This window comes from Staurois parvus, unplaced genomic scaffold (assembly GCF_062004578.1).
Source record: "Staurois parvus isolate SC_StPar_1 unplaced genomic scaffold, SC_StPar_1.0 ptg000151l, whole genome shotgun sequence".
Taxonomy (NCBI): Eukaryota; Metazoa; Chordata; class Amphibia; order Anura; family Ranidae; genus Staurois; species Staurois parvus.
In genome coordinates this window covers 16,101,252-16,128,327 of record NW_028317947.1, presented here as the reverse complement: position 1 = coordinate 16,128,327, position 27,076 = coordinate 16,101,252, and the positions used below count along the sequence as shown (strand labels likewise).

Here is a 27,076-nt window from a genome sequence, read left to right as displayed (position 1 = left end):
TTTCATAAAGAACACAAGAATATCTCCTGTTGGGTACTTATGAATTCCAGGGTCCACCCCTCTATGAGTTGATGAGCCTTGTTCTTTACTACTGGGAGAGAGGACATTGTCCACCAGTAGCAGGTCTGGACAAATCCCAGGAGATAGGTAGCCAATGTGTCTTAAAAATTTCAGCTGGCACCACATTTTTGAGGTTTCCTATAGTTGTTATCAATAGAGTTGGCTTCTATACAAAAAAATCCTGCTTTCTCCTGGATTGGACAGATTGGTTCCTGAATTCCAGGGTCCACCCCTCTATGAGTTAATGAGCCTTGTTCTTTACAATTGAGAGAGTTGGCTCCTATAAAAAAAATCCTGCTTTCTACTGGATTGGACAGATTGGTTCCTGAATTCCAGGGTCCACCCCTCTATGAGTTAATGAGCCTTGTTCTTTACAATTGAGAGAGTTGGCTCCTATAAAAAAAATCCTGCTTTCTACTGGATTGGACAGATTGGTTCCTGATTTCCACTGTCCACCCCTCTATGAGTTAACGAGCCTTGTTCTTTACAACTGAAAGAGTTGGCTCCTATAAAAAAAATCCTGCTTTTTCCTGGATTGGACAGATTGGTTCCTGAATTCCAAGGTCCACCCCTCTATGAGCTGAGGAGCCTTGTTCTTTACAACTGAGAGAGTTGGCTCCTATAAAACAAATCCTGCTTTCTACTGGATTGGACAGATTGGTTCCTGAATTCCAGGGACCACCCCTCTATGAGTTGACGAGCCTTGTTCTTTACAACTGAGAGAGTTGGCTCCTATAAAAAAAATCCTGCTTTCTCCTGGATTGGACAGATTGGTTCCTGAATTCCAGGGTGCACCCCTCTATGAGTTGACGAGCCTTGTTCTTTACTACAGAGAAAGAGGATATTGTCCACCAGTAGCAGGTCTGGACAAACCCCAGGAGAAGGGTAACCAATGTCTCTTAACAATTTCAGCTGGCACCACATTTTTGAGGTTTCCTCTAGCCGTTGTCAATACAGTTGGCTCCTATAAAAAAAACCTGCTTTCTCCTGGATTGGACAGATCGGTTCCTGAATTCCAAGGTCCACCTCTCCAGGAGTTGATGAGCCTTGTTCTTTACTACTGAGAGAGAGGACATTGTCCACCAGTAGCAGGTCTGGACAAATCCCAGGAGATAGATAGCCAATGTCTCTTAAAAATTTTAGCTGGCACCACATTTTTGAGGTTTCCTCTAGTCATTGTCAAAAGAGTTGGCTCCTATAAAAAAAATCCTGCTTTCTCCTGGTTTGGACAGATTGGTTCCTGAATTCCTTAATAACTTGTCCATTCCTGACTAGTACAGTAGTATGCAACATCTAATAAGGAACCTATATGATTTGATGAAGAATTTGAAATTTCGTATAAACACTTAACAAGATAATATGATCAATACCAAAAGCCCATCGTTGAGTAAGAAGTAAAACTACAGGCAAGCAACTAAGTACGCAGATTTTATATATGAACCTGCTTTCAGACCATCTAGCCAGTTGCAGGGCAGCACTTCCTCCTTTCTCGCCTAGGCAAGAATGACATTGCGTACTTGTGCTGAAGGGCTTCGGGACCCAGCAGAGATCTTTGGCATATCTGCTCAAGGACATTGCAACGAAGGAGGTTCGGGACCTTGTTTCTTGCTCATGTGTGACGATAGCTCAGGGCATGCCCAGATGTGCCACAGGGCTCTGCCAGGTCTCAAAAGCTGGACAGTGCCCCACTGTGCATCATCGAAAATGGTGGTAGTAGGTTTCTAGGTATACTAGTGTGTGTAGGTGACTGCGCTGGACTGATGGACTGTCTGGCAGATTGTTGGTGATGGATAGGTGGATAGTGAAGGTGGATTCTCTTGAGATCCTGTGGCTGCCACCCTCCTGATATGCCATATCGTTTCAGGTGGAATGGCTTAAAGTGTCACTAAACCCACAACAGTAAAATCAGTCTGTATATGCAGTGAAGCATGCTTGTTATACTCACTGTGGAACCTAAGGGGTTCATTCTCCGTATTGTGTAAATACCAAAAGGCAGTTTGATCCTGTCTACTCTGATCCTCACCTTCTTCTACTGTCCCCAATCCATCTGCTGATAGTACAGAGCTCTAGGAGGAGTCACTCTGCACATGCTCAGTTTAATGGGTATTGCTGGAGAGTTTTTTCTTCTTTGGGAGAGTGCAGGTGATCAGCACAGGACCAATCAGCATTGTCCAGACAGAGGGTCAGGGGTCTTGCAGCCTCCTAGGAGAGTCAGGGGAGAATGAAAACTCCTCCTACAAGCTTTAACAAGTGCTCTGCTGGACACTGATAGAAGTCACAAGACTGCTATATACTGCTGCTAAGAAAAGGTATTTATCAGTTTATATTTACTAAAATAATTGCATTTCCATGTTCTGAGTACTGTGAGAGACCAGATATAGTGAATGCAGGGTTCGGGGAGATCAGATATAGTGAATGCGGGGTCCGGGGAGACCAGATATAGTGAATGCAGGGTCCGGGGAGACCAGGTATAGTGAATGCAGGGTCCGGAGAGACCAGGTATAGTGAATGCAGGGTCCGGGGAGACCAGATATAGTGAATGCAGGTTCTGGGGAGACCGGATATAGTGAATGCAGGGTACAGGGAGACCGGATATAGTGAATGCAGGGTCCGGGGAGACCGGATATAGTGAATGCAGGGTACAGGAAGACCGGATATAGTGAATGCAGGGTCCGGGGAGACCGGATATGGTGTATGCAGGGTCCGGGGAGACCGGATATAGTGAATGCAGGGTCCGGGGAGACCGGATATAGTGAATGCAGGGTCCTGGGGAGACCGGATATAGTGAATGCAGGGTCCTGGGGAGACCGGATATAGTGAATTCTGGGTCCTGGGGAGACCAGATATAGTGAATGCAGGGTCCTGGGGAGAACGGATATAGTGAATGCAGGGTCCGGGGAGACCAGATATAGTGAATGCAGGGTCCGGGGAGACCAGGTATAGTGAATGCGGGGTCCGAGGAGACCAGGTATAGTGAATGCAGGGTCTGGGGAGACCAGGTATAGTGAATGCAGGGTCCGTGGAGACCAGATATAGTGAATGCAGGGTCCTGGGTTTAGTAACACTTTAAAGTGGTTGTAAAGGCTGAAGGTTGTTTACCTTCATTCATTCTATGCATGAAGGTGAAAAAACATTCTGTGCAGCAGTGCCCCAAGCCCCCTCAATACTTACTTGAGCCCCATTGCGCTCCAGCAATGTAAATGACAGCTTCAGCTGTCCTGGCTCTCTGCCTCCTCATTGGCTGCAACAGCATTGGCTCCCACTGCTGTCAATCACAGCCAGTCAGCCAATGGGGAGAGAGGGGGGGAGTGGGGCCAAGCTGCAGCTACGTGTGTGAATGGACACACCAAGCAGGGGGTGCCACCATAGCAAGCTGCTTGCTGTCGGGGCACCTGACAGAAAGGAGGAGCCAGGAGAGCCTGCGGGGGGACCTGAGGAGGATCCAGGCTGCTTTGTGCAAAACCACTGCACACAGCAGGTAAGGACAGACATGTTTGTTATTTTACAAAAAAATATATATAACCCTTTAATTTCGCTTTAAGTATGGAGGAGTGCCAGGTAACAGTCATTTCGCTTGGTGGTTTATCATAAAACTTTATTGGAGTGACAAAAGTTACAATACAGCCAACTGGTTTCGGGGGAATAGCCTCCCCTTTTTCAGGGCTAATAGACTGGAATTTGTATTGGATTTCTGACCTATTAGCTCTGAAGAACAGATGGACATCTCTCTTAGTGGTTTATCATAAAACTTTATTGGAGTGACAAAAGTTACAATACAGCCAACTGGTTTCGGGGGAATAGCCTCCCCTTTTTCAGGGCTAATAGACTGGAATTTGTATTGGTTTTCCGATCTATTAGCTCTGAAGACCAGATGGACATCTCTCTTGGTGGTTTATCATAAAACTTTATTGGAGTGAAAAAAGTTACAATACAGCCAACTGGTTTCGGGGGAATAGCCTCCCCTTTTTCAGGGCTAATAAATTGGAATTTGTATTGCTTTTCTGACCTATTAGCTCTGAAGAACAGATGGTCATCTCTCTTAGTGGTTTATCATAAAACTTTATTGGAGTGACAAAAGTTACAGTACAGCCAACTCGTTTCGGGGGAATAGCCTCCCCTTTTTCAGGGCTAATAGATTGGAATTTGTATTGGTTTTCCGATCTTTTAGCTCTGAAGAACAGATGGACATCTCTCTTGGTGGTTTATCACAAAACTTTATTGGAGTGACAAAAGTTGCAATACAGCCAACTCGTTTCGGGGGAAAAGCCTTCCCCCTTCTTCAGAGCTAATAGGTCAGAAAACCAATACAAATTCCAATTAGCCCTGAAGAAGGACCACCAAGTGAGATGACCATCTGTTACCTGGTGCTCCTCCATACTTACCGAAGTCTATAAGTATACGTACTTTGTATAATGTTCTACGCTATGAATAAAAGGTCGAAAGGTGCAGAAATATTACCACACGAACAAATGGATTTTTTACCCCCCCCCCAAAAAAAAATCTGCACAAATGCCAATCTAATCTCTACCTATCACACCATCACTATGACATAGTAGGCTCATGTGACTATTATCTAATGCTCACTCTATTGTCATCTATTATTAAGGAAACTGGAAGGATCAGGTGACGTTATCTAACATCATCGACTAATGCCGCCAAAAACTGATGGGATCTGTTGGCGGTTATCTAACACCTATCTATCCATTAAAGAGGCCCTGTCTCTATACTATTAATATCAGCTCCAATCTTCCCAGAAAAGATTACAGGAGTGATTCAATAAAAGCTTTGTGATATTGTTCTGGCGGTATAGCGTGGAACCATAGTGTTTTTTGCTTTTTGTAGAAGCAAGGTACCAGGGGCATCTCATGGGGCCCCCTACTGACCCCGGGCCCTCGGGCAGTTTCCAAATGGTCAGTCCGCCCCTGGGTGTCAACCTTAGGCTCTGTTCACACCAATGCTTTTTTTAGTGTTTTTTCCTTTTTGTAGAAACGCACTCCAGTCCATTTAACATGGTTTCCTATGGAACACGTTCACATCTATGTTTTTTAAAAGCAAAAAGCAGCATTTTTCTACAGTAGAGTTCAATGGAGAAGCTGCTGCAATGCGTGGTAGTGCGTTTTTGCCACGTTTTTGAGTTTTTATTCTGCCCAGCAAAAAAAAATTCCACTTTAAAAAAAAAAAAGCTGAACAAAATGCAAAATGTGTCAAAAACACATGTAGAAAAAAGCAAAATGAACTGCAAAAAGCACTACAGAAACGTATGAAAAGCAAATTGCATAAGTGTGAACAGGGGCGGACTGACAACTCATGGGGCCCCCGGGCAATAGGGGATCATGGGGCCCCTGTGTCCTTTCAAAAAAGCTTATGAAAATGGTACCAGGGGCATCTCATGGGGCCCCCTACTGACCCCGGGCCCTCGGGCAGTTTCCAAATGGTCAGTCCGCCCCTGGGTGTCAACCTTAGGCTCCGTTCACACCAATGCGTTTTTTAGTGTTTTTTGCTTTTTGCAGAAACGCATTACAGTCCATTTAACATGGTTTCCTATGGAACACGTTCACATCTATGTTTTTTTGAGCTGCTGCGTTTTTGGAAAGGGTCAGTGACTTTTTTAAAAATCAGCATTTTTGCTACAATAGAGTTCAATTGAAATGTGTGGCAGTGCTTTTTTGCCACGTTTTTGAATTTTTATTCTGCCCAGCAAAAAAAAAATTCCACTTTAAAAAAAAAAAAAAAAAAAAAAGCTGAACAAAACGCAAAACGTGTCAAAAATGCATGTAGAAAAAAGCAAAATGAACTGCGAGAAGCACTGCAGAAACGTATGAAAAGCAAATTGCATACGTGTGAACCTTAGGCTCCATTCACACCAATGCTTTTTTTTAGTGCTTTTTGCTTTTGCTGAAACGTACTAAAGTCCATTTAACATGGTCTGTGACTGTTGCTGGGGGTGCCCATCTTGTATGTGACATCAGCAGCCCCAGGAGCTGTCACTCAAATGGCACTCAGTAGTACCCCCCTGCTATCACTGATGTTTGAGGCCTACTGAGCAACCTTTGATATGTCTGGGCAGAGAAGCTGATAGCCGAATAACACCAGCGGTGACACTGCCTTCAGTCTGCAAATATAATAATCAGTCCCTGCTTTGATTACATTTTAGTTCTCCAATGACTCAGCTCCAACTGGGTGCACAGATAATAAATCTCTGATCTAGCCAGAAATTCCAACAAATAGCTGTGTGAGGCCCTTCTGTCTGTCTACATATTAGCAAGAGAAGGGTGAAGGAGCTGGACCAGCACAGACATGAACTGACACTTCCAGGAAGTGGTATTATTACCCCTAAAGTTAGACACGTCACAACATGGAAAAAAATCCCTTTCCAATTGGCAGGTGTTATATGGGCTTCTCGGTCATGTTATTCGAGTGATTGGATGTAAAAATAATCAAGTGATTGAGAACCTGTCCTCCCCGCTCTCATTTGTGAACAGTGACTGGGAGCACAGCCACAATGCTGGGGAACATTGAATGAGCACGGTCACAGGGCTGAGGGTGCCGAGAAATGTAGTCACAGTACTGAGGTCACAGAGTGAGGATAGTCATGGTCCTAGAGGTGCTGAGTGAGCATGATTACAGTGCTGGGGGGAACCAAATGAGCGTGGTTACAGTGCTGGGTACTCCGAGTGAGGATGGTCACAGTGCTGGATACATTGAAAGAGCTCGGTCACAATGAGTGAGGGTGGTCATGGTGTTGGGGGCCCTAAGTGAGCATTGTCACAGAGCTGAGAGTGCCAAGTGGGCATGATCACAGTTTTGAGGGCACCAAATGAGCATAGTCACAGTGCTGGGGGCGATGAGTGAGGGTGGTCATGGTGTTGGGGGCCCTAAGTGAGCATTGTCACAGAGCTGAGAGTGCCAAGTGGGCATGATCACAGTTTTCAGAGCACCAAATGAGCATGGTCACAGTGCTGGGGGTGCTGAGTTAGGGTGGTCATGGTGTTGGGGGCCCTAAGTGAGAATTGTCACAGATCTGAGAGTGCCAAGTGGGCATGATCACAGTTTTGAGAGTGCCAAATGAGCATGGTCACAGTGCTTGGGGTGCTCAGTTAGGGTGGTCATGGTGTCGGGGCCCTAAGTGAGCATTGTCACAGATCTGAGAGTGCCAAGTGGGCATGATCACAGTTTTGGGGGCAACAGATAAGCATGGTCACAGTGCTGGGGGCGCTGAGTGAGCACAGTCAAAATGCTGGGGGTGCCAAGTAAGTGTGGCCATAGTCCTGGGGTTTCAACTGAGCATGGTCACAGTGCTGAGGGCACCAAATCAGCATGGTCACAGTGCTGGGGGCACCAAATCAGCATGTTCTTAGTGCTGGGGCATTGAGTGAGCACAAAATGCTGGGGATGCAAAGTGAGGCATGGCCACAGTGCTGGGCATTACGAATGTAATTTTAGGGGTAATCATACCACTTCCTGGAAGTGTCAGTTCATGTCTGTGCCGTTCCAGCTCCTGCACCCTTCTGCTAATATGTAGGCAGACAGAAGGAGCCCGCACAGGTGCTTGTTAGAATTTCAGGCTAGATCAGAGATTTATTATCTGTGCACCCAGTTGGAGCTGAGTCATTGGAGCACAAAAATGTAAACAAGCAGGGTCTGATTGTTATATGTGCAGAGTGAAGGCAGTGTCACCGCTGGTGTTATTCGGCTATCAGCTTCTCTGCCCAGACAAATCAAAGGTTGCTCAGTAGGCCTCAAAAATCAGTGATAGCAGTGGGTACTACTGTGCTGGGGGCGCTGAGTGAAGGTGGTCATGGTGTTGGGGGCCCTGAGTGAGCACAGTCACAGAGCTGGGGGACACCAAGTGAGGCATGGTCACAGTGCTGAGTGCTCCATGTGAAGGTGGTCATAGTGCTGAGCGAGCCGAGTAACGGTGGCCACAGGGCTGGGGTCCTGAGTGAGCGTGGTCACAGAGCTGAAAAACCAACTGAGAACCAAATGACAAGTGGTCATAGAGTTGGAAGTGCTGAGTAAGTGTGGTCACAGTGTTGGGGGCGCTGAGTTAGCACGGTCAAAGTGCTGGGGGTGTCAAGTAAGGGTGGTCATGGTGTTGGGGTTTCAAATGAGTGTGGCCCCAGTGCTGGGAGCAACAAATCAGCATGATCACAGTGCTGGGGGCGCCAAATCATGATCACAGAGCTGGGGGCGCCAAATCATGATCACAGAGCTGGGGGCGCCAAATCATGATCACAGTGCTGGGGGCGCCAAATCATGATCACAGTGCTGGGGCTGTTAAATCAGCATGTTCACAGTGCTGGGGCTGCCAAATCAGCATGTTCATAGTGCTGGGGCTGCCAAATCATCATGATCACAGTGCTCAGGGTGTCAAATCAGCATGATCACAGTGCAGGGGGTGCCAAATCAGCATGATCACAGTGCAGGGGGTGCCAAATCAGCATGATCACAGTGCTGGGGGTGCCAAATCAGCATGATCACAGTGCTGGGGGTGCCAAATCAGCATGATCACAGTGCTGGGGGTGCCAAATCATCATGATCACAGTGCTTCGGGATCCAAATCATCATGATCACAGTGCTGGGGGTGCCAAATCAGCATGTTCACAGTGCTGGGGGTGCCAAATCAGCATGATCACAGTGCTGGGGGTGTCAAATCATCATGATCACAGTGCTGGGGGTGCCAAATCAGCATGGTCACAGTGCTGGATACATTGAAAGAGCTTGGTCACAGTGTACTCCCAGCACACGGAAACACCGGCTGTACACATATTTTGGCAGTTCAGTTTAAAGGCCCACCGACGAGGCCGTATGGCCAGCATATATGGAGGAAACATACAAGCACTGATTATTCTTAACTGCTGCAATGGTTTTCATTTAAAAAGCAAGGTTTGGTGACGGGGTCTCTTTAAGTCCACTGCAAAGAAATACAGAAAAGCCTTTAACAGGCCTTTAATCCTATTGTCCTCAGACTGGGAGTTCTCAGGCCCTGTGATGTGTACATGGCTCGACTTTCTTTAGCTGAGGGGGAATGAATGAATTGTGCCCCCCCAGGGGAGAGATTTGTAAAGAGATGAGGTATGTGATGCAGAGAAGAGTTATGCATTCACCGGAGGAATGTGAAGAATGTGTGACGGGATGAGGGCTGGAACACACACACACCTAGACACATACACATGCTATACACTCCACTCCTACTGTCAGGTAAATACACACATAGACTTACCAAGCGCCCCCAACTTCTACTGTCTAAAGATTTCTAGAAATTTTCCCACACCCTACAATCATTTTCTTTCATCATCTTTTGTAAAGACAACCTTCCTTTAGAAGCAACTCTCTTCCTTTCCCCTTTACCATCAGCTTGCCCACTGTCTTGTCTGATACATAGACCTGAATAATGTACCTATAACAGTAGGTAATGGTGGAGAAGTACTGGTGAAAAAAAGCTAAAGTGGGTTTAAAGGGTAAGTTCCCCTTTACACACATTTCCCAAAAAGGTCCCCATGCACCACAGTATCCCCAGTAAAGTGCTCCATTCCCTAAACAAATGCCCACCTCTTCAGCTGCCAACACCATTGTCCACTCCAATAAGTCCTGGCTGCATATGGCGGGTCGCACCCAGTGCCATATGTGTGGGTTTGGAAATCCACATACGTGCATTCCCAGCCAGGCTTGTACAAACTACTCCACTTTAATATTGCAAACACGCTGAGCTGCGAGAGTGAATGGACTGTGCCTGCGTTGGTGGGGAAGGAGGCCAGAGGTGATCACTGGCAAATTTCTGGGGGTGCCCATCCAATAAGACCATCTGCAGGATGGACTGGGGAAGACAATGGAATGGTGTTGGTAGTTGAGGAAGTAGGCACTGGTTTGGGGAACAGAGCACAGCATTTCAATATACTGTGGTGCACAGGGACATTTTTGTGAAACATGCCCAGGTGGACCTCCCCTTTAAGCATTTACTTAAATATATCATTCAAAGAGTGAGGCTCACGTACACTCATAGGACTTAAAGAGGAGTCCAACATTTTTTTCTGTCACAGCCCACCAAAATACCATGCCCCACGAAAACGTTGCACCTCCAATAAAGAAGTTTGTTTCGCACTTTGTGGCTCCTACGTGAGCCTCTCTCCTCGATCGAATATAATATACAACTTTTGTGGTTCACCCAGGCATTTTTTCAATTTATCTGTCTTGTGTCAAAGCAGCTGCTGACTACATTTGTGCAGATCCTCATCAATGTAAAAAAAAACACCCAGGTTCAGTCCCCTACAATGTTTTCTATTCCGAGCCCCGAAACACGTTGATACCCTTCTGATTGTTCATCTGACTTTTACTGGAATAAAACTGTATCTGGACTGTATGTGCAGCAGTGAGGCATTTCAATTTGTATTTATACTGTAGTGCATCATTACAAACCAAGGGAACTATGGAGATGCTCTGGGGTGGAGATGCTCTGGGGTGTAGAAGCTGCCTGCCCATTAACCAGATCACCTATGCCAACACCATTACAGTATTGATAGACAGCAACACCAATAACCTCATACACTTTCCTAAGTACAAGAAGTAGATGATGAAACTGGATGATTCCTGAACAAAGATGGTTTCTACAAAGAAAAACAGATGTCAGGAGGAGTAATGGTACCTAAATACCTAGAAGTGTTATACTGACACATTCGTTACTATGTATGCACTTCGCATAAAAAAGTAAATCGTTGTAGGATCCATCAATACAACCAAGTAATGAAAACGTGAAGTTCCATTTGCTGATTTCTCAGCGCCATGATTCATTTTTGTTATCCCAGCATAAAATCAACGTAAAACGTATCCCTTGAGAGGAGAAATGGGAAACAACTGTGTGGGTTGGAGTTAAAACCCATGAGAGCGCATTGAGAATGCCTTATTGTATGGCATGTTGGCGGCTATGCAAGGGGCGCTGGGCATTGTCACATTGGGTATAAGAATACATGTTGATTACCTAATAACTTGGAACCGAATCCTCCTGTAAGGATATCCTTGAAGCTCAGATACACAAATGCCAAAAGGGAATGCTCAGTATTTGCTCTCAACACATGCTGAGTGCCCCCTGTGCCCGGCGCTCATTGAGTCGAATAGAGCAATGCCCAGTGAACCATTCGCTTCAAGCTGTGTGGGATTAAAGTGACTGTGAATCACCGCATTAATCCCCTTTAAAGCAAACATGTGGGGATTTAAAGAGAACCATTCAGAATTTAGCATTATCAGTAATCTGAATATTCCATATTTACCTACGATGATTGTGAAGATGTATTTATAGAAGGTTATAAATTCTGGTTAGCTATATCTATTTTGTCTAATTCTGACACTTTAGATTGCATGTCAGGAGTTGAAGGTCATCTGAAGTCTGAGATCTGCTAAGGTGACTCGACTATCTGATTCCCTATGCAATGGCAGCTCCAATATTTCTATCCCATTAGTTTCCTTATACCATTGTTAAACGGCCCCCTGGACTCTACAAAGGGCTCCTCCAGGTGCAATTATACATTTTTCTTTATTTCCAGAGTATCCCAGGAGCCAAAAAACCAAGTGCTCCATTGTGTAAATTCTAACCATAGTTCCGATAATCAAGACCATGTTCAGAGTATCCCAGGAGCCCAAAAACCGAGTGCTCCATTGTGTAAATTCTAACCATAGTTCTAATAATCAAGATCATGTACAGAGTATCCCAGGAGCCCAAAAACCAAGTACTCCATTGTGTACATTCTAACCATAGTTCCGATAATCAAGATCATGTTCAGAGTATCCCAGGAGCCCAAAAACCAAGTACTCCATTGTGTACATTCTAACCATAGTTCCGATAATCAAGATCATGTTCAGAGTATCCCAGGAGCCCAAAAACCAAGTGCTCCATTGTGTAAATTCTAACCATAGTTCTGATAATCAAGATCACGTTTAGAATACCCCAGAAGCCCAAAAACCAAGTACTCCATTGTGTAAATTCTAACCATGGTTCCAATAATCAAGATCATGTACAGAGTATCCCAGGAGCCCAAAAACCAAGTACTCCACTGTGTACATTCTAACCATAGTTCCGATAATCAAGATCATGTTCAGAGTATCCCAGGAGCCCAAAAACCAAGTACTCCATTGTGTACATTCTAACCATAGTTCCGATCATCGAGATCATGCAAACCCCCACCGTACTCCTACACAAACTGCCATTAAGGAAACATCTCCTGGTGGACCAAGGGTTGACCATCTACGCTTTTGTCAGATCCTAGTACCTTGCAATGTCTGTTATAAAATCAATGAATATATATATATATATATATATACAAAAATATCTACAGTCAGGTCCATAAATATTGGGACATCGACACAATTCTAACATGTTTGGCTCTATACACCACCACAATGGATTTGAAATGAAACAAACAAGATGTGCTTTAACTGCAGACTGTCAGCTTTAATTTGAGGGTATTTACATCCAAATCAGGTGAACGGTGTAGGAATTACAACAGTTTGCATATGTGCCTCCCACTTGTTAAGGGACCAAAAGTAATGGGACAAAATAATAATCATAAATCAAACTTCCACTTTTTAATACTTGGTTGCAAATCCTTTGCAATCAATTACAGACTGAAGTCTGGAACGCATAGACATCACCAGACGCTGGGTTTCATCCCTGGTAATGCTCTGCCAGGCCTCACCTGCAACTGTCTTCAGTTCCTGCTTGTTCTTGGGGCATTTTCCCTTCAGTTTTGTCTTCAGCAAGTGAAATGCATGCTCAATCGGATTCAGGTCAGGTGATTGACTTGGCCATTGCATAACATTCCGCTTCTTTCCCTTAAAAAACTCTTTGGTTGCTTTTGCAGTATGCTTTGGGTCATTGTCCATCTGCACTGTGAAGCGGCGTCCAATGAGTTCTGAAGCATTTGGCTGAATATGAGCAGATAATATTCCCGAAACACTTCAGAATTCATTCTGCTGTTTTTGTCAGCAGTCACATCATCAATAAACACAAGACAACCAGTTCCATTGGCAGCCATACATGCCCACGCCATACCACTACCACCACCATGCTTCACTGATGAGGTGGTATGCTTAGGATCATGAGCAGTTCCTTTCCTTCTCCATACTCTTCTCTTCCCATCACTCTGGTACAAGTTGATCTTGGTCTCATCTGTCCATAGGATGTTGTTCCAGAACTGTGAAGGCTTTTTTAGATGTCGTTTGGCAAACACTAATCTGGCCTTCCTGTTTTTGAGGCTCACCAATGGTTTACCATCTTGTGGTGAACCCTCTGTATTCACTCTGGTGAAGTCTTCTCTTGATTGTTGACTTTGACACACATACACCTACCTCCTGGAGAGTGTTCTTGATGTGGCCAACTGTTGTGAAGGGTGTTTTCTTCACCAGGGAAAGAATTCTTCGGTCATCCACCACAGTTGTTTTCCGTGGTTTTCCAGGTCTTTTGGTGTTGCTGAGCTCACCGCTGCGTTCCTTCTTTTTAAGAATGTTCCAAACAGTTGTTTTGGCCATGCCTACTGTTTTTGCTATCTCTCTGATGGGTTTGTTTTGTTTTTTCACTGATAGTGACAGCTCTTTGGATCTCATCTTGAGAGTTGACAGCAACAGATTCCAAATGCAAATAGCACACTTGAAATGAACTCTGGACCTTTTATCTGCTCATTGTAATTGGGATAATGAGGGAATAACACACACCTGGCCACGGAACAGCTGAAAAGCCAATTGTCCCATTACTTTTGGTCCCTCAACAAGTGGGAGGCACATATGCAAACTGTTGTAATTCCTACACCGTTCACCTGATTTGGATGTAAATACCCTCAAATTAAAGCTGTCAGTCTGCAGTTAAAGCACATCTTGTTTGTTTCATTTCAAATCCATTGTGGTGGTGTATAGAGCCAAAAATGTTAGAATTGTGTTGATGTCCCAATATTTATGGACCTGACTGTATCTTAGAATCCAGATTCCTTCAGGAGCCAGTGATGTTACTGTTACTGTACTCCTACACAAAATACCAATAGGGGAAGCTGAAACATCTCCTGGTGGACAAAGATTTGACCATCCGCACTTTAGTAAGATTCAGGTACCATGTGATGTTAGTTATAAAATCAGTTAAAATATATAAAAGAATACAAAAGCACTTATCTTAGGATCCGGGTTCTTTCAGGAGCAAGTGATGTCACTGGGCTTCAGCACGGAATCCTTGGAGAGCTGAGGATCCCAAATCTCGGGAGAAGATGCTCCAGCACAGCGACATCATCCAGGTCTAGGTGAGCTTGCTTACAGGTACACACACACACACACACACATATATATATATGTAACATTTTATTTTCAAATGTTTTACTCCCTAAAACTTTCAATGAGAGTTTTTTTGTTTGGGTTGGTGGAGGGCTACAACATAAGCAGATCCAACATTTTTATGTCCAAGTGGAGGATTAAAGGCCAACTCCAGGAATTAGAAAAAATATCTACCCTTGCAGTTGAACCCCATGCGCTGCAAAGGTTAAATGCTTGTTAGGTCAAGGGGTGCTGAAATAAGGAGGAGTATTTACCTTATTCTTCACTCCAGCAGTGTCCTCCCTAAGTTGCTGCAGTCGCATGGCCTGCATTCTATCTGGGACCACCTACAGATGGGATCTTTTAGGAGAAGAGAGTAGCACCAGAGCCGGCCAGATTGGGGGATATTGTCAGTTAGTAGGCCTCATGCATGCTGGGCGTTTGTACAGTTTGAACGCCTTTCTCCTGGCTCCTGCACCTAAAGCCACATTTTTATAAAAATTGATTAGGTGCGTTTACCCATGTTTAGGCGTTAATTCATTTTATTGTCCAGAATAATACGTTATTCTGGCCATTAAAATGAATTAACGCTCAAGCGCTAGACACGTCTAGCATTAACGCTTGATGCGCCTAAATGCGTCCTGGTGGGCTCACTCAGATTTATATGGACTAAGAGCTCATTTGTACACATTTGAGCTCACCCCTATAAGTAATCCTGCCTGTTACTCTACCCCCTAGACATAATGAGCGTTAAACCCTTGCAGGGTAGGGAAGAACCCTGCTAGGGTAGATTTTTTTTTACCCATCTTACTGGGGAAAGCATCGGAATTCACAATTGCAATGAATCTTGCTCGCCCGCAAAAATGCCCATTATTCATTTCATCTCCCACATCATCTGTTTTTTGCTCATCTGCATTCATGGCTGTAGGTCAGGCTAACTGTCTCACTGCTCAAGCAGTCCGTAGTCTGCTCATCATGTCTAATATAGACAGTACATTATATCAATACTCAAGCCAAATGGAATGTCAAGAAGACTCAGCGATGTGCAGTAATGAAGATAAGTTCAAAGAAAAACAGCAGCACTACCCAGACACTGGGCTGCATTTAGACATCAGGGAATGATGATGCCCCGTTGTACAAGCTCCGCCTCTTGTGTCATTTAACGGAATGCTCGGATGCATTTTTGGAGGCGGCATGTGGTTTACTTTATATGTAGATATACATTTTAGTTTCAACTATGCAGAGCTCAAAACAAAAGACAATTTTATTTTTCCTGAGCTGTAAAGAGCCTTCTGACTACTCTTTTCATTCCCTATAATTCTTTCCCTCTACAGAGTTGGCCAGAAGATGGAAGCAAAGTAAGTAAAAAGTCATCACAAATTGTAAATGTATAACAAGTGCCATTATAATAAATACAACCCTGCCCATCTTCCTTTTCCTTTTGTTACATCAGGTTCACCTTTCATGGGATGTAGCACGTTTCTGCACATTTTCCCGGGTCGGGAAGGTGTGAATGGGGCCTTAGAGAGCGGGGGGTGTATGGAGTGGATGAGAAAGCCAGGCACTTAGGGGAACGCAGGTAAGACACAGATTATCCTACTATGTATGTATTTTAGTGGAAGAGACACAGGCAGTGGTAGCAGTCCACAGGATAGGGGTGCAATACTTGTCTTCTGGGCTCTGACAATCCCTGCCACGCCACTGTACTGCGTTACCATCTATATCTGGTATATGACATAATATGCCGCTTTCAAGCACAGGAAAAGATTTTGTTTTACTTTGTATTACGTTTTATTTTCTAATTTCTATAACTGATTACAAACATTGTATTCTTTGTTAATAAACAGTCGGTGGTCTAAGTCAGTGGTCTCCAAACTGCGGCCCAAGGGCAGGATGCGGCCCTTTATTTGGCTTTATTTGGCCCTTGGGCACTATTCCTCCTACTGCCATCAACACTAATACCAATGATGGGGCACTATTCTGCTCACTAATACCAAGAAAGGGGCACTACTCTTCCCACTGACACCAACAATGGGGCACTATACCTCCCACCAATGCCAATGATGAGACACTATTCCTCTCACTGACACCAATGATGGGGCACTCTTCCTTCCACTAATACCAATGATGGGGCACTATTCCTCCCACTGATACCAATGATGGGGCACTATTCCCCCCACTGATACCAATGATGGGGCACTATTCCTCCCACTGACACCAATGATGGGGCACTATTCCTCCCACTGATACCAATGATGGGGCACTATTCCTCCCACTGATACCAATGATGGGGCACTATTCCCCCCACTGATACCAATGATGGGGCACTATTCCTCCCACTGACACCAATGATGGGGCACTATTCCTTCCACTAATACCAATGATGGGGCCCTATTCCTCATACTAATGTCAATGATGAGACACTTCGTTCCACTGACACCAACAGTGGAGTATAATTTCTGCCACTGATACCAATGATGGGACACTATTCCTCCCACTGACACCGACAATGGGGAACTATTCCTACCACTAATACCAATGATGGGACATTATTCCTCCCACTGACACCGACAATGGGGAACTATTCCTACCACTAATACCAATGATGGGACACTATTCCTCCCATTGACAGCAACAATGGGGTGCTATTCCTCCTACTAATGCCATTGACGGGACACTATTCCCCCTCCCACTGACACCAACAATGGGGCACTATTCCTTCCACTAATACCAATGATGGGACACTATTTCTTCCACGAATACCAAGATGGTGCACCATTTCTTCCACTAATACCAATAATGGAACACTATTCCTCACACTGACACCAATGATGGGGTACTATTCCCCCTCTGATTGGGGCACAGGATTGAGACACTATTCCTCTCACTGACACCAATGATGGGGCACTATTCCCCCTCTCACAGACACCAATAATGGGGCACTATTCCTTCCGCTTATACCTATGATGGAGCACTATTCCTCATACTAATGCCAATGATGGGACACTTCATCCCACTGACACCAACAGTGGAGTATAATTCCTGCCACTGACACCAATGATGGGACACTATTCCTTCCACTGACACCAACAATGGGACACTATTCCTACCACTAATACCAATGATGGGACACTATTCCCCCTCCCACTGACACCAACAATGGGTCACTATTCCTTCCACTAACACCAATGATGGGACACTATTCCTCCCACTGACACCAAAAAGGGGGTGCTATTCCTCCTACTAATGCCATTGATGAGACACTATTCCCCCTCCCACTGACACCAACAATGGGGCACTATTCCTTCCACTAATAACAATGATGGGACACTATTCCTTCCACAAATACCAAGATGGGGCACATTCCTTCCACTAATATTAATGATGGGACACTATTCCTCCCACTGACACCAACAATGGGGCACTATTCCTTCCACTAATACAAATGATGGGGCACTACTCCCCCTCCTACTGCTGGGTTCAGGACATTTTCTACCCCTGCTGGCCATAGAGTGGCCCCCTGAAGTCTGAAGGACAGTAAACTGGCTTTTGTTTGAAAAGTTTGGAGACCCCTGGTCTAAGTGCATCAGCAATAACATAGACCGTATTTGCTACATATCTAACAATGCTGACTACTAGGGAATCCATGGAGAATAGTATACAGGCCTCGTCCACCTGTATCACCAATAGAAATTAGAGAAACATTAAATATCAGTGTATAATGAGTTAATGGGGTATGCCCCTGTTCAGTTGATTGGTTGATTTGTTCATTCCTTCTACAGGAACCATTGACACAACCACAATCACCAACTAAAACTGACAGAAAGGTAAGCCATAGGAATCTTAAAGTTGAACTCCAGGCAAACTGACTGGCTCCTTGTTCTGCTTCTCCTAGTCTGAGCTCTGCTGTACATGATCAGCAAGAGATTGATACCAAGTTAAATTCAGTTACTTGCAATGCTTGTAGTAAATACACTATATTGCCAAAAATATTCGGCCAGCCCTCCAAATCATTGGATTCAGGTGTTCCAATCACCTCCATGGCCACAGGTATATAAAATCATCACCTAGGCACGCAGACGGCTTCTACAAACATTTGTGAAAGAATGGGTCGCTCTCAGGAGCTCAGTGACTCCAAGCGTGGCCCCGTGATAGGTTGCCACTTGTGCAATAAGTCCATCCGTGACATTTCCCGGCTACTAAATATTCCACAGTCAACTGTTAGTGGGATTATAACAAAGTAGAAGCAACTGGGAACAACAGCCACACCAGCCACCAAGTGGTAGGCCACATAAAATGACAGAGCGGGGATGGCCCTTCCTGTTCCAACATGACTGCACACCAGTTCTCAAAGCAAGGCCCATAAAGACATGGATGAGCCAGTTTGGGGTGGTGGAATTTGACTGGCCTGCACAGAGTCCTGACCTCAACCCCATAGAACACCTTTGGGATGAATTAGAGTGGAGACCGGGAGCCAGGCCTCCTCCCCCGACATCAGAGCCTGACCTCACAAATGTGCTTCTGAAAGAAAGGTCCAACCTTCCCATAGACACCCTCCTAAAGCTTGTGGGCATCCCAATACTTTTGGCAATATAGTGTATATTTAACAATGTATCAATGACTACAAGGCTGCCTTGATTTGTATATTTTTTTTTTGCCTCTGGTTTAGAAATAAAGGTGATCTCACTGCTCTTTACATCTAAAATCCTGCGACCTTCTGCCTTGTGTTATCGGTGAATTATATGATGTAACACATGAAGAAAGAGGAAGAAGGAGCTGATCCAGGTGAAGATAAAAGAAATCGTTAGATAAAAAAAAAGTTTGTCAGCAGTGAAGTCAATAAAAGTCAGTAAACTGCAGACAAATACCTGAATACACAGTTACACTATATTGCCAAAAGTATTGGTCGGCCGGCCTTTACACACACATGAACTTTAATGGCATCCCAGTTTTAGTACGTAGAGTTCAATAATGAGTTGGCCCCGCCCTTTGCAGCTATAACAGCTTCTCTTCTGGGGAGGCCGTCCACAAGGTTTAGGAGGGTGTCTATGGGAAGGTTTGACCATTCTTCCAGAAGTACATTTGTGAGGTCAGGCACTGATGTCGGACGAGAAGGCCTGGATCACAGTCTCCACTCTAATTCATCCCAAAGGTGTTCTATCGGGTTGAGGTCAGGACTGTGCAGGCCAGTCAAGTTCCTCCAAACCAAACTGGCTCCTCCATGTCTTTATGGACCTTGCTTTGTGCACTGGTGTACAGTCATGTTGGAACAGGAAGGGGCCATCCCCAAACTCTTCCCACAAAGTTGGGGCATGAAATTGTCCAAAATGTCTTGGTATGCTGACACCTTAAGAGTTCCCTTCACTGAAACGAAGGGTCCAGGCTCTGAGTGGAAAAAATCTGACAGGGTGGTTTATAGAAGACGATCAGTACCATCCTGCCCATACATGGATTGAAATTCGTCCAGTCCCAGCTGAACTGGACAACTTCGATCCATGTATGGCCAACTTAAAGAAACAAGAGCTTTCCCTCTGACAACCACGCATTCGTAGCTCACTATTCTGCCCCCCATCACAGCAGCTGCTGTGATAATGGAGATCTTGGAGTGGATTGCGCATACGTGTTGTTTATCAGAGGAGGAGCGCTCGTTCCTTAGATGCGCCCAAATATTCTTATTTCCTACCTTCTGCATGTCTATCTCTTGATGGAAGTCCTCAGAGAAGCCATACTTGGCCTACAGGAATACTGTTTTATAAAATACTGGGTCCCCTTTATTGGATAGCGAATTTTAATACAAAGGTGAACTAACCCTTTAAAAGAAACCCAAAATTGGGCTTTATATTGGAATGATATGACATAAATTGAAAGGGAACTGAAAAGGACAAAAAAAAAATCTCAGCCATTGATCAGCTTAGGTCCCTCTTCTCTGTTGTATGCGAAGAGTAAAGACCATTACTGAGCCTGCGCTGTGATTCGTCGGCGCGTATACCTGAATGGCGGCCGGCTGTGTCAATGTGTACCGTCATGCTGCACGTATTTGCACACCCCGCCCTGCAGGGATGTAAAACTTTCTTATCTGCAGGTGTGATGAACAAAGAAGGAAGGAAAGTTTGGCCTTTCAGTCACTGGGGCCCCTCCCCAGCCAGGTTCCTGCAAAGCATTGCCGCTTAACCCTTACCCTGCCAAACCACTCCCTCCTCTGGATATCTCTGCCTTTCCTTCAAAAATCTCCCTGATATAAACCCTCACAGCAAATCATAGCCATTAACAGCTTCTTGACCATGCACAATTAAACTTTATTGGTTTACATGTCCACCAGCCTTGAAGGACAAAGGCCTGCAGGGCAGCCATGTTTACACCAGCTCACCTCTATTAATCTGTCTCCTCCTTAACCTGTTACTAGTGATTTATATGACTCACAAATTCCTGAACTGGTCTCCTTGGTCTGATTGCCTATGTGCAGATGTTATCAAGAGTAAGACACTCAGGAAGCAGAATATGGCCTCGTTTGTGGTACATAGACATGCCATTGATGTTATTCATACAACTTTTTGAAGTGGAACAAGATATTCTAACTCAGCCTTTCTTGAACGTTTTGCCCCAGAGGAAACCGTAAAATAATTTAAGGGTTTGCTACCAAAAATCCATTGGGGATCATTAGGAAAATGTTTCTTACATTGGTGGTCATCAGGAAGAATGGTCTTTATATTGGCGGTCTGCTGGAAGAATTCCCCTCATATTGGCGGTCAGCTGGAAGAATTCTCCTCATATTGGGGGTCAGCTGGAAGAATGCTCCTTTTTTGGTGGTCAATGAGAAGAATGCTCCTTACGTTGGTGGTCAGTGGGAAGAGCATACCTTATATCAGTGATCATCTGGAGGATTGTTGCCTGCATTGGATGTCACTGGGAAGAATTTAATTTACAATGGTGGAAAGTGGATAAAATGCCCCTTACAACAGCTGGAAGAATTTTTCTTAAGTTGGTAGTTAGTGAGAACAACGCACCTTACATTTATGGTCAGCTGGAAAAATGTCCCTCACATTGCGGGTCAATGAGAAGTATTCCCTCTTACATTGGTAGTCAGTGGGAAGAATGCCCTCCTTACACCAGTGGTGAGTAGGAAGAATGCCCTCCTTACAACAGTGGTGAGTAGGAAGAATGCCCTCCTTACAACAGGTGGTGAGTAGGAAGAATGCCTCCTTACAACAGTGGTGAGTAGGAAGAATGCCTCCTTACAACAGTGGTGAGTAGGAAGAATGCCTCCTTACAACAGTGGTGAGTAGGAAGAATGCCCTCCTTACAACAGTGGTGAGTAGGAAGAATGCCTCCTTACAACAGTGGTGAGTAGGAAGAATGCCCTCCTTACAACAGTGGTGAGTAGGAAGAATGCTTCTTTACAACAGTGGTGAGTAGGAAGAATGCCTCCTTACAACAGTGGTGAGTAGGAAGAATGCCTCCTTACAACAGTGGTGAGTAGGAAGAATGCCCTCCTTACAACAGTGGTGAGTAGGAAGAATGCCTCCTTACAGTGGTGGCCAGGTGGTAGAATGCCCATCTTACAGTGATTTTCAATGGAATGAATGCCCCCTTACAGTGGTGGTTAGAATTCCACCCCTACAGTCAGCTAAGAAGACTCACTGGTGCCATGCTATTGGCTCTACCAAGTGGTGATGGACCTAATGGGAGCACTATCAAATGTGATGTCAATCAGTCACAGCTCAAGGAAACCTTAGAAACTTCTGGAGCAATCCTAGGGTTCCACAAAATCCTGGGTAAAAATGTTTGCTCTAACCTCTGACCACATACACCAGCCGTAGTAATAGAACGCTCACTATGCTGTGTTAATCACAGTTATATAACTTTGTATGTCCTGTACACATAGAGGAACTACAGATATACAATGTCTAATGGTCACCACTTACAGACAAACTCCAAGAATCCATGGCCTAAGGCTATGACCTGTGAAGGTGTACCCTGATCTATTTTCCAAGCTGGAAGTATGATCCCATTCCATGCCTCAAAGTCCTTTCCTCATAAAAATATCTTGGATATAACCCCTTCACGGGTTCCCAACTGGTGGGAGAAATCACAGTTCTCCCAATCACTATGCCTTTCTTTGTGGGGGAATTCTAAGTATAACAATCTATATCTGTTCTGCCAGCAGGGAATCATGTTCTCTTTGTCTATACTCTATAGCTGTAAGCATACAAAAGTACATAATATGACTAAAATTTGTGGACACCTGACCATCACACCTATACGACCTGGTTGGACATACTATACCAAAACATTAGGCTTTAATGGGGAGTCCATCGCTATAACAGCCTCCAGTATTCCGTGAAGGCTTTCTACAAGATTATGGAGTGCGCCTGTGGAAATTTGTGCCCATTCAGCCTAAATGTGGACAAGCTGGCTCAAAGTAGGCATATCAATTCATCCGAAAGGTGCTTAGCACAGTTGAGGACAGGGTTCTGTGGAGGACACTGGAGTTCAACCACACCTTCTCTCAAACACCATGTCTTTATGGAGTTGGCTTTGCATACAGGGGAACACTAATGCAGGAAAGAACCTTCCTCAAATTGTTCCCAGAAGGTCAGAGAATGTCTAAAATATCTAAAACAGGATTTCTCAACCAGCGTTCCTCCAGAGGTTTCTAGGGGTTCCTTGAGCAATGAGCAGGACCTTTCACTGGAAACACCTAAACTCAACAATTTGGCAATATAGTGTAGGTAGGCTGGTTAGGTATTCACAAACCATGTAGCCAGATAATGGATATATGATGTCATACTGTGGTACTTGAAGTAGCTCTACACAAGGTCACATTTGCCCAGTTACCCTACTCTGTCCACAGGCACACAGCTTCCTTTAAAGCTAAGCTACATCCTCCTAAGAGGTTACTGAAGCAGGTAATGGTTTCAAAAAGCACTCTGCCAGCCCCTCACACCAGCCTTGAAATCTGTGCTCATTCAGCCTAAATGTGGACAAGCTGGCTGAAAGTAGGCATTCCAATTCATCCGAAAGGTGCTTAGCACAGTTGAGGACAGGGTTCTGTGGAGGACACTGGAGTTCTACCACACCTTCTCATTAACAACCATGTCTTTATGGAGATGGCTTTGCATACAGGGGAACACTAATGCAGGAAAGAACCTTCCTCAAATTGTTCCCAGAAAGTCAGAGAATGTCTAAAATATCTAAAACAGGATTTCTCAACCAGGGTTCCTCCAGAGGTTTCTAGGGGTTCCCTGAGCAATGAGCAGGACCTTTCACTGGAAACACCTGAACTCAACAATTTGGCCATATAGTGTAGGTAGGCTGGTCAGGTATTCACAAACCATGTAGCCAGATAATGGATATATGATGTCATACTGTGGTACTTGAAGTAGCTCTACGCAAGGTCACATTTGCCCAGTTACCCTACTCTGTCTACAGGCACACAACTTCCTTTAAAGCTAAGCTACATCCTCCTATGAAGGTACTGAAGCAGGTAATGGTTTTAAAAAGCACTCTACCAGCCCCTACCACCAGCCTTGATCTGCCTTCATTGCATAGAGAAGTATGGAGACCCGATGATGTCACTAGTTCTAAAACAAGGCATGTAATGCAAACAAAAACATTTTCTCTAAAAATGTAATTAGCATGTTACTAAGGGGGGAAATGAGGAACCAAGGAGAACACAAAACAAGAAGATCAGGCTTTACCTTTAAACGGGGACTACAGTATTTCCAGCTCTTCTTGGATACATATGTAAAAAACATCAACACAATATAAACAGTCTTATCAATGTGAGAAATGGGTTATAAAACTTGTTACTGCATAGTTTGTAATTATCTACGTATGGGGGGGGGGGGGAGCTCTTTGATCCTCTTATCTTGATGATGATTAAAAAGTTCAATTCTCTGCAGTAACAATGGGTATCCAGAGACCCTGTGATATGGGGGGGGGGGGGGGGAGGCTAGAATTCCGGGGCGGCAGTCTTTATTCATAGAGAGGAATAGAAACTAGTGACAACTTTATATTGTTTTTGGGACTTCTTCTTATTTTACAACATAACCACAGTGAAAATAATAGCATTGTTCTTACTATATTTTGCAAAATGTTGCTAATTTTAAAAATGTGATTTTTAGTAAAGTGGAAGCTGTCTGCCACCCTGACCCAGGCTGGATCTATCATCGTCCATGGAGGAGATGTGAAGAGGAGACCATGTCTACGTGGGGGATTTATATTTTCAATTATTCCTTTTGACCTTTTTTTCCCCCTCAACTACCTCAATATTTTCCCCATTCTGTTTACTTTTTTCCTTTATTATTTACCAGAATTTGGACATCATTGTCTTCACTTGTATAAATTAGAGGAATAGAAAACTAACCATGAAAATTAAAGGAAGATATACAACATACAGTATCTTTACAAAGAGCCTGTCACCCGTACCTCGTCTCTGCTAGAGCCTCCCCAGCTCTACCAGTACTCTACCCATGTGCCATAGCTCTACAGGTACTCTGCCCATGTACCATAGCTCTACAGGTACTCTGCCCATTTTCCACAGCTCTACCGGTACTCTACCCATGTGCCATAGCTCTACAGGTACTCTGCCCATTTGCCATAGCTCTGGAGGTACTCTGCCCATGTGCCATAGTTCTACCGGTACTCTGCTCATGTGCCATAGTACTACCTATACTCTGCCCATGTGCCATAGTTCTACCTATACTCTACCCATGTGCCATAGCTCTACAGGTACTCTGCCCATGTACCATAGCTCTACAGGTACTCTGCCCATGTACCATAGCTCTACAGGTACTCTGCCCATGTGCCATAGCTCTACAGGTACTCTGCCCATGTACCATAGCTCTACCGGTACTCTGCCCATTTGCCACAGCTCTACCGGTACTCTACCATTTTGCCATAGCTCTGGAGGTACTCTGTTCATGTGCCATAGTTCAACCGGTACTCTGCTCATGTGCCATAGTACTACCTATACTCTGCCCATGTGCCATAGTTCTACCGGTACTTTGCCCATGTGCCATAGTTCTATCGGTACTCTGCCCATGTGCAATAGTTCTACAGGTACTCTGCCCATGTGCCATAGCTCTACCGGTACTCTACCAATGTGCCATAGCTCTACAGGTACTCTACCCATGTGCCATAGCTCTGCAGGTACTCTGCTCATGTGCCATAGTTCTACCTATACTCTGCCCATGTGCAATAGTTCTACAGGTACTCTGCTCATATCCCATAACTCTACAGGTACTCTGCCCATGTGTCATAGCTCTTCAGGTACTCTTCCCATGTGCCATAGCTCTACAGGTACTCTGCCCATCTGCCATACAGGTACTCTGCCCATGTCCCATAGCTCTACCGGTACTCTGCCCATGTGCCATAGCTCTACCGGTACTCTGCCCATTTTGCCATAGCTCTACCGGTACTCTGCCCATTTTGCCATAGCTCTACAGGTACTCTGCCCATGTGCCATAGCTCTACAGGTACTCTGCCCATGTCTCATAGCTCTACAGGTACTCTGCCCATGTCTCATAGTTCTACAGGTGCTTTGCCCATGTGCCATAAATCTACAGGTACTCTCCCCATGTACCATAGCTCAACCGGTACTTTGTCCTTGTGCTATAGCTCTATAGGTACTTTGCCCATGTCCTATGCAGATACTCTGCCCATGAGCCATAGTGCTACAGGTACTCTGCCCTTGTTCTATATAGACACTCTGCCCATTTGCCTTAGCTCCACCAGTACTTTGCCCATGTGATATAGCTGTACATGTACTCTGTCCATATGTCATACATGTAGTCGTGCCCTCCCCACATACAGAAAGATCATATCATTATGGGGTGTACGGGGTACTCACAGGTATCGCTTCTGCCCGTCATTCTGCCGATGCATGGTCACCGAAAAGCCGAACATCCCCCCAGGTACCCCCGCCTGCTTGATGACCGGCACCTGGGTGTCCACATTGAACCCCGAGCACCCCAGGCACAGTGCCAACAGGACCAGCACCACGATCATCCTCACACACCGACCTCCCAGTCTCTACGATCCTCCACCGATCCCACAATTATCTCACTTGTCCTGGTCCTAATATCTGGATCCTGGCTGTGTCCATAGATCCCAACTGTGCAATTCCAGATCTGAACGATCCCAATTCTGGGCGATCCCAACTCTGAAGGATCCCAATTCTGGGCGATCCCAACTCTGAACGATCCCAACTCTGAACGATCCCAATTCTGAACGATCCCAATTCTGGGCGATCCCAACTCTAAACTATCCCAATTCTGGCCGATCCCAACTCTGGCCGATCCCAGCTCTGATTCCGGAGTGAATGAGGATCTGTCCTGATATCAGAGCTCAGTGTCAGCTCTTGCAGTGTGTCCCTGTCCTCCTCCTCCCCCCTGTGTCCCTGTGGTCGGTCCCTCCCCCTGAGCACTCACTGTCGGCCTGTCCCACCCACATCACTGTGTGCCCTTCTCCTTCCCTGCCTCCATCCCAGGCTCCCCTTCACCCCCTGTGCCCATCTCTGCCAGTCCTGACCCTTCCCTTCCCTTTTCTTCCGGTGAACTTTCTCCCTTACCCCCGGTACAGATCCCCTTAAAGGAGACACCCCCCCCTCCCCTGCACCTGCCAGTGCTGGGCGCAAGGGGAAGGGAGGGGGAGGAGGAAGGGAGGGGAAGGAGCCCAACTTTCTCACACTGCTTGCTGAAAAGTAACACAGCACAGATATCTCTCACCCCAA

General features: G+C 45.1%; 1 protein-coding gene across 2 annotated transcripts in view; it reads right to left on the bottom strand.

Moving 5' to 3' along the window:
- The window catches only part of ITGA3 (integrin subunit alpha 3), a 131,864-nt gene extending 105,019 nt beyond the window's left edge, over positions 1-26,845 (bottom strand). Inside the window, exon 1 of one of the 2 annotated variants that reach the window (XM_089674508.1) lies at positions 26,195-26,845. In XM_089674508.1, coding sequence (XP_089530634.1) covers positions 26,195-26,352 — 158 coding nt within the window. In that variant the 5' untranslated portion in view covers positions 26,353-26,845. The remainder of the gene's footprint in view (positions 1-26,194) is intronic. The other variant, XM_089674507.1, reaches the window with a different exon arrangement.
- Positions 26,846-27,076: the final 231 nt, after the last annotated feature.